Raw genomic sequence first — 12,075 nt, forward strand, 5'->3', positions numbered from 1 at the left:
CGGCCCACTGGGGAAGAAAATCATTGGTGGCTTTTGAAGAGTACTTATTTTTTCTTTGCCTGAGTTGAACAGCGTTGCCTTGCCATCCCCTTAAGCCATGGTGTCCTTGCCTTGCCACTAACATTAACAGCAGGTCATGGAGTCAAACTTCTGAAAACACAAAGAAAGCTAAGTCTCTCATCCCTAAAGTCGCTTCCACTGGGCATTTAGTCACAGTGCTGAGCCGCTTAGGGAACCACAGCAAGGGCTTCCAAGACGGCTGAACATCCTCCGCTCCACCGCCCCACACGCCCCGCCCCCAACAGCCCCCAGCCTAGCTGCTTCAACTCTGTTTTCAAGGGTTGCAGGAAGTGGTCAACCACGGGAACAATCTCCCGGGCACTTCAAGAGCAGGAAGTCTTTACTCACCCTACCCTGACAACACTACACTCATAAGAAGGTAGCACTAACTGGATTGGGGGATTAAAAATAAAAATTAAGAAAGGACAGCAACTTGAGAGAGATGTTATGAGGGTCCTGGGGGCTGCCGAGGAGGGGAATAAAATCGGACATGATCTAGACATGTTGCACATTGTGTGTGTGTGTGTGTGTGTGTGTGTGTGTGTGTGTAATTCAAGAGATTTTTCACATGTCCTTAGGTCTGTGTTTCTTCATGTCTATCCAGGAGAAATGAAGAGACTGGGTCTTTACTGATACTCATGCCTGGGAGGGGGGTCTGGGAAGGGATGGGGAGGGGGTAACATAATAAAATGTCAATTAACTGTGGGCACAGTGCTTGCCATCCTACAAATTCAAAATATGTCCCTGGGGGTTTTAAAGGGACTTGATATGATAATTACAAGTGACAATCCCAAAGCACACAGCTTTCTCCCTTTATCTCATGATCAACCCCGCCCTCCACAGATTCTTTACTGCTTTGGGAGTTTGGCTAGGGAAGAAAGAAAAACAGTAGTTATCACCCAGACAACCTTCTTGCTTTGTTACTCTAATGGGATGTCAAAGGTCCACCTAGCCTCATGCCTCACGCCTCACGCCTCACATTGAGACAAGGTGAGGATTCAGAGTATGTGAAGGGATAGATCAGATTTGTTTTTATACAGGTCACCCATTGACTATATATTATGCATGAGACACGGCTATTGCGGCTCAGAGTTCTATACAAAAAGCAGCCAGACAAGGGCTTAGGTCAGGACCCAGATAACTAACAATTGTACCAGCAAGGCTGAGTTACACAGGAGGGCCAGAAGAGAGGACAGGAGGTGAAGGGACAGAAAGTGACTGGAAAGGCTTGCTAGGCTGGTCTGAGAGCATCGACAGAGGGGAGGGACTGCAGAGAGCATGGAAAAATAGAAAACCTGGCACAGACCTAGGGGAGGGTATCCCAAACTGGAGAACAGCTAGGGCCCCCCATATGGCCCCAGTATAGTCCCATGCAGTAACATAATTGAGAACACCAGCATGGAAGAAGCCACTGTGGCTAGAGTCTGAGGAGGTATCTACCTGGATCATCTGGCAATCAACCCTGAGACGGACACTCCTCTGTCCCTTGCCCCACCCTCAAGTAGGAAGGCAGGTAAAGAGTCCACCCTTCCAGTTCAGCAGGCTTATCAACAGAGGCCTTTTCTCTGAGTCCCTGCATTCTAGCTCACTGCTCTAGGGAGAGAGCATTGGGTTTCTTTCTTTCTTATTTTGTTAATACTAAAAGAATAAAGATTTTTATTAAGCATTGTAAGTTGCATTCAATAGCCTCTGGATACGCCACACCACAATCCATCAACAGTCAATCAGACCCAACAGCAGTTCATTCTTCACAATCCATGAGTTAGGGCGGAACCCCCTTCAACTTACAGTAAGATCCTACTTAGCTCTTGCGGGCAGGGGCTGGGGCGTTACACCTCATTTCTGATCACTAATGTGATGAAGAGCATCGGAAGTATATGAAACGTAAGGAGTGATTCTGATTCAAAGTACATTGTTTGGAAACAGTAACAAAACATCAAAATGAGAGAAGTACACCTGCTTCTGCTAAATTCCTGATGGGAAACTTCTCAAGAACAAGCAATTTGTTTCCTGCTACAGAAGGGGAGAGGGTGTCTTGTTTTTTAAGATCATAGGGGTTTTTTTCTTTACAGAATTTCATATTTTGCTAATATGAATATGAAGGCATAAAACAGCAACAAAGAACAATAACGCACACAGCAGTGGGTACACCAGGGTAATGTTGATATTCCAAATGGCTAGATAATTTGGGGGGGGGGGTTAGAATAAATGCAACAGAGGTCAATAATCACAAAATGTTAAGGTTAGAGCAAGATCAGTAAATGACTAAACACAGTTAATATCTTTTATAGGACTATTACTGATTATTAGCATTTTGTTTTGCAAAATGGGCACATACTGGTAAGAATGGAAGAAAGGACAATAACATGCATAATATTAACTACACACTTCAAAAATTATGAACCATGCAAAGTTTACTCAAATAGTAGCACTAATTCAAAACCACGTTGCTCACTGATCACAGATACAGAGCATTGGGTTTCTATACTTGTGTTTTCTTTCCCGAAATCCCATGATTCATAGTTGCACTGGCTAGTTTTAGGTCAGTTTGACACAAGCTAGAGTCATCTGAGAAGAGGAAGCCTCAATCGAGAAAATGCCTCCATGAGATCAGACTGTAGGCAAGTCTATGGGACATCTTCTTAATTAGTGATTGATACGGGAGGGCCAATCCATTGTGGGTTCTCTTGAATGCTATAAGAAAACAGGCTGAGAACGCCATGTAGAGCAATCAATAATTCTCACTCCTTCATGGCCTCAGCATCAATTCCTGACTTCAGGTTCCTGTTCTGATTGTATTCATGCCCCCCACAATGAAATGTGACTCAGGATACAGAAGCCAAATAAACCCTTTCCTCTCCAAGTGGCTTTGGTGTCTGTGTTTCATCCCAGCAACAGTAACCCTAAGACAATGGTAGACTGATTGAGATGATGGACTGCATCTTTGTCTCTGTACCTTGGTGTGACTGCTCTACGGTGAAGCAAGCCATCAACATGTAGAAGATATAGTCTATGTCTCCATGTGAGCTCCTATGTTCTGGGCATGTACTTCCTTTCCTTTGACAGGAGCTGGCTTCCCAACTGGAGAAGCCAGATCAGGTAGAACAATGTGAATGTCCTTGGTCTAAAAGATGCTATTTGTATCTTGCAACATGTTTGGAGTGGGTGACTCATCACCTTGTTCTCTAAGCATCCCTCCTTCCCAGGAATTTCTCCTAAAGATAAATAGTGGATTTCTGGAAAGTAGAGGTTTAGGTGAGTGGGGTTGTAGCACAAGAGGCTGGAGAACACTATCAAATCATCACAGAATGAACTCTCAGAGACCCTGGCTCATTCAGGCAAGGGAGAAAAAGCAGGTTAGATGGAAACTTTGCAGGATGAAAACACAAGACACACAATGACACCTCAAGGAATCAGCATACCAGACTCAAGTCCCCAATCATAACTATTCTAGCTGCCAAAATACTGGTCCTGGCCATGAGCTTCTTTGCCTTTTCTCTTGGGATCCAGGTAACTTCCTCTCTGCTGTCTAATTCAGCCAATGTTTCCCAGAGCCCATCCAGAAGATCTCTTACAGACTCCTCATGGTCCACAGGACCCGATCACACGTCTACGTGGGTTAGTCTCCTCAGACTTCCAGTTTGTCTTTCAAATCACCAAAGAAAGGTTGGCGATTGAAATGTGAGCCCTCAGAACCATCTATACACAGATGGACTTTCAGGTTTCTCAGAATGTACGTGTCTGACCAAGCAAGTCCACAGCTTCAGATTAAACAAACAAACATACAGAAAACTGTCACTTAGACTGTTTTCTGTGTTGTTCTAATTGGTTTTTTAGTTAGTAAAGTTTTCTGACTCAGTCATTTTAAAAGCTAAGACTTGGTCCTCAGGAAGCAAAACTGATTAAGAATCTAGTTCATACTTCAGTTCTTTCCTCCTTAGGATTAAGGCGGCCCTAGCAGGAGGAATACAAGCCTGGAGATGATAGCTTTCCCTTTTGCCATGGGAGGAAGAAGTGAGGTAGTTTCTGTTACTAGAGACTCTCTGGGTGGAGCCACCAGGGGATGTTTATTTTGGAAAAGTAGGGCAGTCACCACCTTTCTTCCTGGAACGTTCCTTCAAAGAGCAGTGAGACCCTGGAGATGCTAAACCTGAGATGAACCATTTCTTCATAAAGCAGTTTGCTATCCATATAGAGTAAACTTGATGCTGTTTCCATTGGTGACATTGTGTGAAAATGACCTAAGCTCCTTATGAAGTCAGACAGCTTATAATTCAAGAGATTTTCTCATGTCCTTAGGTCTGCATTTCTTCATGTCTATCCAGGAGAAATGGAGAGAATGGGTCTTCACTGATACCCATGCCCATTCACTTTATAAAACAACAAAATAAAGTAACTGGGCAGCAGATATTACACTCCACATACATGCAACAGCACCGAGAAATACGGGTTAGGAGTGTAGCTCAGGCTCACAGTAAATGATGAGATCTGCAGGGCATATGATTCTGCTGTAGGGAACCAGAGGAAGGGTGGGAAGGTAAAGAAAGAAGAAAGAAAAAGAGGGAAGGAGAGGGGAGAGAAGAGGGAAGGGAAAGGAGGGGAGGGGAGGGAAAAAGGGAGGGAAGAGGAGGGGAAGGAGGGAGGAAAGGAGGGAGGGGTGAGGAGGGGAAGGAAAGAGAGAAGGGAGGAAGGAGGGGGAAGAGGGAGGAAAGGAGGGAGGGGACAGGAGAAGGGAGGAGAGGAGGGAGGGAGGGAGGGAAGGAAGGAGAGTAGAAGGAAGGGAAGGAGGGAGAGGAGTAGGGAGATGAGAGGAGGAGGGGAGGGGACAGAAGGAAAGAGAGGATGAGAGGAGGAGAGAGAAGAGAGGAGGGAGAGGAGGAGAGAAGAGAGGGGAAGGGGAGGGGAGAGGAGGAAGAGGGGAAAAGAAGGGCACCTGTGCTCTTTGCCCTATGCCCTGTGACTTTTCCTTTTGCTGTAACTATCTGCTATTTGACCTCCAGCTTCTATCCCAGTCCAACTGTGGTGGTATAGGCTTACCACTTCCCTCCCCTATTCCCAAACAGTCCAATGGCCTTTCATATTCCTCAGAGTTAAGCTCAAAGTCTCCTGGTCACCCTTGTGCTGTCTGGGGCCTCTTAGTTAGCACTGGAACCTAATCCCCACTGTGATGTTAAATGCAAGGACTGTGGGAGGTAACCTTACTGCAGCTAGCTTTGTTATAAAGGAGGCCTCAACTAGCCTCTTCCTCCACTCAAGGACACAGGGAAAAGAGGCCATCTGTGGATCAGGCAGAGAACCCTCACTAGACACTGAAGCAGCAGGCATCATAATCAGACTTCCCAGAACCTAGACTGGTGTGCACTTGTGTTTGTGGTTTCTAAACCATTCATTGGGCAAATGTTGCTACAGCAAACTAAGCTGCTTAAGACACAGTTTAATTTCATTTGTTTCTGTTCTGTACTACACACACATACACACACACACACACACACACACACACCATTCACTCCTTTGGTGTGCAAAGCAGTGAGTTCCAGGGTAACCTAGGCCATATAGCAAGACCCTATTAAAGAGAGTGGGAATGGGACAAATACAGTAAAATAAAAGTTCATGTACATCACCTATCACAACAAATTTAAATGATGGGTTAAATGTGCCCTTTACAAATGTAAGACAGATGTCTGCAACCAATCACTAGAGTCGGATGTTCTTCAAAAAAAAAAAAAGTCTAAAATGTAAAATGCAAAGAATCTGAAATCAAAAGAAAGTTGAGAGTAGGCCATGGAAATGCCCAGAAAACTCCAACAATGTAAAATAAAGTTGACCATGCTATGGAATCACAGTGTTATGGTGGGAAGACTCATTGACCAGGCATTAGGTGCAGAAGCCTCCTAAATAGTCTGAATACATCTAGAGAGGGGACTGTAAGAGGAATCCAAAAGAAAAGCCATTTCATCACATCAGAACGTCACCCTCAGATCCACATGCTGGTCAATGAATGCTAACAGCCTAACTGGAAACCCAGACCTAAGGCAGAAAATGTAAATACACATGCTGGAATGTTACTCAAACCAAGCACATATATATGTGTATTCGGCCTCTAACATCTTTTCTCCACCGCCACACTCATAGAGATGCATGTGGTAAGTGTGTCGCATGCACCATGTCAGCCCAGGCTTCAGGTATCATGCTCACCTGCATGTTGAGCTGTCTGTCATGCAGGGCCCTCTGCAGCTCCACAAGGCTTCCTTTGAGCACCCTCAGCTTCACCGCTAGGTGCTCTGCCTCATCTTTTGTGTGAGCCTTGCCCTCCAACAGCAGGTTCTCATTGTGCACGGACAGCTGTGACAGGGCCACCACTTTCTGTTCTATTTCCACCAGCATGTTCTGGGAAAACACAGCAGGGACAGAACTCTCACATCTCGCCAGCCCCTGGAGACTGTTTCTAAGCACAATCCTCAATAGTCGCTTAGCACACAGTCAGGTATCTGGCTTCTTCTACTTTGAACAGTAAGGTATGTGCTTGGGTGGAGGAATGCCCGTACTTCTTACCTTTTCTCTTTAGAAAAAAACCAGATATTTTATAATTAAAAATACATTGGAAAAGGCATAAGGGAAACACATGTGGCATAGTGAACAAGCACAAAGAAAGGGGCTGCTGGCCAAATGATAATCCACTATCAGTCCCATTATCTTAGTATTAGCTTACTAATAGTAATAAAATTATCACACAACAAACTTCTTGTTGATTTAAAAGGAATTTCTTTCAGAACACTGATCTTGAAGTTATCCCTCTTTCCCGCCCTCCCTCCCTCCCTCCCTCCCTCCCTCCCTCCCTCCCTCCCTCCTTCCTTCCCTCCTTCTTTTCTTTTCTCTTTTCTTTTTTCTTTTTCCTGAGACAGGATCTCACTATGTAGCCCCAGGCTATCCTGGAACTCTCGATGTAGCTCAGGTTGGCCTTAAACTCCTAGAGACTCTCCTGTACTGTCTCCCAAATGTGGGGATTAAAGGTGTATACCACTACGCCTCACACATGACTCCAATCCCGTGTCACAGCCAATTATAATTATGGAGCAGATTTTTAATGCTAGATTTTAAATGCATGGGTCTTCTGGAAGAGTAGGAATTACTCTTAACTACTGAGCCATCTCTCTAGTTCCGGAATATTTTTAAAGACTAGATACCACTGGCAATGATTTTTAAGAACCAACTCCAGTTTTGAATTTTATATTTGCGTCAATGATGGACTCTGTAAATACATAAAGTCTCAAACTTGTGGAAGCTCACAGGACTATGTCAGGACCTTATTGGCATATTATCTATGTTTTTAAAATGTCCTTTATGATGTATGCACATTTCCTTCCTTTCCTTCATGATATAGAGTAGTGATTTTCAACCTTCCAAATGCTGAGACCCTTTTATACAGTTCCTCATGTGGTGGTGATGACGACCTGCCCCCAACCATAACATTATTTTGTTGCTACTTCATAATTTTGCTACTGTTTTGATTCATAATGTAAATATCTGATATGCAGGTTAGGATATCTGATACTTGACTCTACAGGGGTCATGCCCTCAGCCTGAGAACCACTACCCTAGAGCATTTTTGTACCTGGCAGTCTACCAGTTGGGCATCCATGTCCATCGGCTCCTGGGGTGTACCCAGTGCAACATCCAGGGTGGCCTTTGTGTTCAACAGCCAGTGGTCCAGCTCATCTGCCTCACAGCGGTACCTCTGCAGAGCCTGCTCCTGTCTCTGCTCCTCCAGCTGATCATTTAGCTTCTCCTAAGGGATTAGGAAGAAGGTAAATTGGAGGGAGCACTGAACAGTAAGAATTTAAAGATTCTTAAAGATTCCATACAACAGAGTGACAGTCTCAACCCCTAGCTGCACACACAAACAAATATCTAGACTCAGAGTACATCTGAGAAGACTAAATTGGGGTTTCTGTGTCTCAACATTAGTGTGTGAAGAGTCCTCTCTGCACACCACCCCCCATGAATTTATGTGCCCCAGAGTTGAACGAGGCATCCTTGAGATTCCTATGGGATCTGGCACTCTTGGGAATGAGGGAATCAGCCAAGAATTAGAACCAGACACTGACAGGAAGCAGTTGGTCCATGGCAACAGACACTTAAACCTCAGGTTCTGCGAAGGTAGGGCATGCTTGGGACAGCAGGTGACTAAAGAACATCTACCCCACATAAATGTACAACACTTTAGGCAGTCGATCCTGTGGGAAGGAGCAGCCAGTGGTACTTGTGTTGGAAGAAGGCAGAAACCCCAAGTTTTAGGCTATCAAGTTTTACGATTCCTGCAAATAATTCATGCGGAAACTTATTCTGAAATCCCACATACATTTTTCATAGAGTAAAGACAATGTGATGGAATTAAAAAGTTACCTTTAGGTACTCTGAATACCTCCTTTAAAAAACTGTATCACTAGTAATTGTCATTATTATTTTTAACATGTATTTAATCTTATGTGTAAAAGTGTTTTGCCTACATATTTATCTGAGCACCATGTGTGTGTACTGCCTTCAGAGGCCAGAAGAAGACTTCCTGGAACTGGCTGTGAGCCACTGTGTGTGTGGTGGGAACTGGACCCAGGGCCTCCTCAACAATAGTGATACCTCTTAACCACTGAGTCCTTTCTCTGGTTCCAATGATAATTATTCTTTAATTCAAATCTTAACACAGGGACTAGTAAGTAGGCAGTTTGTGCAGAATATGGAATAGATACATGATTTGACTGATCTTGTGGCTAACCAATTTAGAACAGGCTTACATCTTTAGTATGCAACAATCATAAATTTAATCATGATGGAATCAGTAGTAAATAAAATTATACTCAGTTTGTATAAGAAATGTATTGGGGACATTATGATCCAGAGACACAAGCCAGAAGTTCTCAGAGCCCATCTGAAGCCCACACTCAAATGAATTGCAGGAGCGACTGCATAAACATCACATGTGTCAAAAGCCAATAGTTACAAGAAAGAATCATAAGACAGAAAATATAAGGAAAAGAACAGCTGATTTTTACCATATATCGTTACTAAAAATCTACCTACCAAATAATATTTAAAGCAGATAACATAGGCAACAGAAGTGAAAGGGTATTTTCATGAGTGAATGGACTTGGAACGGCTAATGGTGAACAGGTAGGTTTATGCTTCAGTTCCACTAATTGTAGGCTCTTAGTTAAACATAGCACACCATTGCTCAAATCTACAGTTCCTGTCCCTGGGGCTCTTGTCAACCAGATACCAGCTCTCTGCATTCCCAGTGTCTCCCACCTAGAGCACATTCATAGATACAGCCTGACTGACTATGCGCCGTGCTCCAGCTCCGGGTGTAAGCGTTAATACCTACTTCTTGGGACTGGGAAACAGTAAGGAACACCCTCCCTCCAATGCCTATTGCAACACTCACAACGGCCAAATTATGAGGCCAGCCTAGGTAGCCAACAACAGACCACGGGTAAGGAAAATGTTATGTGAAGTGCATATGTGTGTGTGTGTGTGTGTGTGCGCACGTGCGCTTACACAATAGAATATTTACAGTCATAAATAAGAATATAATGACATTATTAGCAGAAAGAGTGACATGACTGAAGGTGATTACATGAAGTGAATTATTCTATTGCTGAAAGACAATTACTGTATCCCTTCTCTCCCATGTGGCCCCAATACACAGATATATAAAACTAGGTATATATATATGACATGAAAGTAGAAGTAAAACATTTTTTTAATTTAATGTTTTTCTTTATTCACTTTACATCTCACTCACTGACCTCCTCCAGGTCAACCCCTCCCCAAATCCTTCCCTCATCCCTCTTCCCCTTCTTCTTTGAGCAGGTGGGAGGCCCCTGGGTATCCCCTCACCCTGACAAGAAGTAAAACTTCTTAGGCAGACAAAGGGGACTGATGGGAATAAGAAAGGGTGAGAATATGAAGATATGAGGGCAGAAACATTCAACAGGGAAGGGGGAGGGGGAGGGAGAGGGAGAGGGAGAGGGAGAGGGAGAGGGAGAGGGAGAGGGAGAGGGAGAGGGAAAGAGAGTAAAAGTTTGAGAAAATACATTATCAAAGAAGAGACTAGCAATTAAAACAACAAAGCCCATATAGTTCACATTGGTACCCAGAACTGCTAACAGACACTAAAGCTTGATTCAGAAGGAGGACCTAAAATCCCTCTAAGGCCCCGGTTACCTCCAGGAGCTGCCGCTTGCCCGCTGCTTTCATCCTGATGGTGGACATTCGCTCAGCCAGGACAGTGAGCGTGGACTGCAGGGCAAGCTGCTCCACTGGGTCCGACTCCTGAGACTCGGCCACCAGCTCCTCAGCAAGAGATGCCTGGAGCCCGTTGATCTCATCTTGCAGCAGCTGCACCTCGTCCATCAGGGCCTGTGGGGAAGACTGCGGGATCACGCTCTTGACTGAGGACTCCAGGCCTTGCCACCAGACACCCACTGAGGTCAGTGGCAGACTCTCACTCCGATGTCATCTGTTGAGCCAGCCATCAGGACTGTCACCTAGTTTAACTTTCAGAGTGACATTGCGGAGCTGAAAGCTGGGACAATTCTGATCTGGATGCTGGGAATGTTACTAAGTTAAATGGCTTTGAACAGATTAATTAGCATTTCTGGGTTCCAACAGGCTCATTCGTAACAGGAGAGGAATCGTCAAGTATGTCCACATTCATTCTCTTCCTTCTCTACCTAACTCAAAAACTCAGCTTCCTGGGGCTACCTTCCAGGCCATTGGCTCCCTCCAGAGTTGTCTGCTAAGTTTTCAAATGCTTTCTGAGGCTGACCACCTCCCAAGGCACACCCCCAACCCGGCCTCTTCATTCAGCTTGCACAGTTCAATGGCGTGTCAATCACATTGTGTATCTTTAAATAGCAATTACAGACGGCTCTACTTTTAGGATCGGCTCCTTCACTGGCCCACAAATAACAGATTAAAAACCCAAACTGGAGTAGACAGTATGCTGAAGTTCCCTGTCACCTGATATAGAGCAAAACCTTTGTTCACACATTCCAAGAACTAAGAGAAAATCATCAAATCTCCAAACTGCCTAGTGTTACCACAAAAGGTAACACAGCTCTCAGCTTTAACCTTTAATCAAGAGGGTGATTTAAAGTAACTCCTGAATGCCACCTTGTCTATCCCGTCTCTCAGCCCTGCCCTTAAAAGGAAAAGAATGCTGAAATGACTAACTCATTATCTGTTCCTTAATTCTGGTCTGGTTTGCTTTTGAGATAAAGTCTTAGTATATAGCCCTGGACGGGCTAAAACTCACAAAGACTAGATACCTCCCTCCCTAGTGTTGGGATTAAAGGTGTGGAATACCACACCCAACTTACATCCACAGTCCTATATAGGTCCGTCATCTATCTATCTATCTATCTATCTATCTATCTATCTATCTATCTATTCATCCATCCATTTCTTTTTCTTTGTTTTGTTTTGTTTTGTTGGTTTTTCGAGACATGGTTTCTCTGTGTAGTCCTGACTGTCCTGGAACTCACTCTGTAGACCAGGCTGGCCTCAAACTCAGAAATCCACCTGTCTCTGCCTCCCAAGTGCTGGGATTAAAGGCGTGCACCACCACCGCCCAGCCATCCATCCATTTCTATCTAATTTATCTTCTTTTTAGTTTTTTGAGACTGGGGTCTTCATATGGGAGATTCCTATTTAGACATTAAACAGCCTACTATAAAGCTAGGCAGTATAGGAAAGGTACCTGTGGCCTAGTGAAATGACACGGACCAAACTAATACCTTTGCTTGTATTAGTCCTTCCACAGACTGCAGACATCACAGTAGGCACAGTACCTCCTCAGAGGGCACTGTCGACAATATTAAAATAATTAAAATAATATTAAAGAATTAATCAAAATAATTAAAATTTAAAACTGATTAAATTATTAAAATTATAATTATATAAAATGAATTATAATTATAATTAAAATTATATTAAAATGAACAAGAAAAGAAACACCTC

General features: G+C 43.9%; 1 protein-coding gene across 2 annotated transcripts in view; it reads right to left on the bottom strand.

The window, feature by feature from the left end:
* Positions 1–12,075, bottom strand: part of Syne1 (spectrin repeat containing nuclear envelope protein 1) — a 471,763-nt gene that overhangs the window by 129,521 nt on the left and 330,167 nt on the right. For both annotated transcript variants that reach the window (XM_028764327.1, XM_028764328.1), the window contains 3 exons: positions 10,279–10,473; positions 7,673–7,846; positions 6,256–6,447 (listed from right to left, as the gene is read on the bottom strand). In XM_028764327.1, the coding sequence (XP_028620160.1) occupies positions 6,256–6,447; positions 7,673–7,846; positions 10,279–10,473 (561 nt within the window). The remainder of the gene's footprint in view (positions 1–6,255; positions 6,448–7,672; positions 7,847–10,278; positions 10,474–12,075) is intronic.

Source organism: Grammomys surdaster, unplaced genomic scaffold (genome assembly GCF_004785775.1).
Source record: "Grammomys surdaster isolate TR1022 unplaced genomic scaffold, NIH_TR_1.0 143, whole genome shotgun sequence".
In the NCBI taxonomy this organism is placed as follows: domain Eukaryota; kingdom Metazoa; phylum Chordata; class Mammalia; order Rodentia; family Muridae; genus Grammomys; species Grammomys surdaster.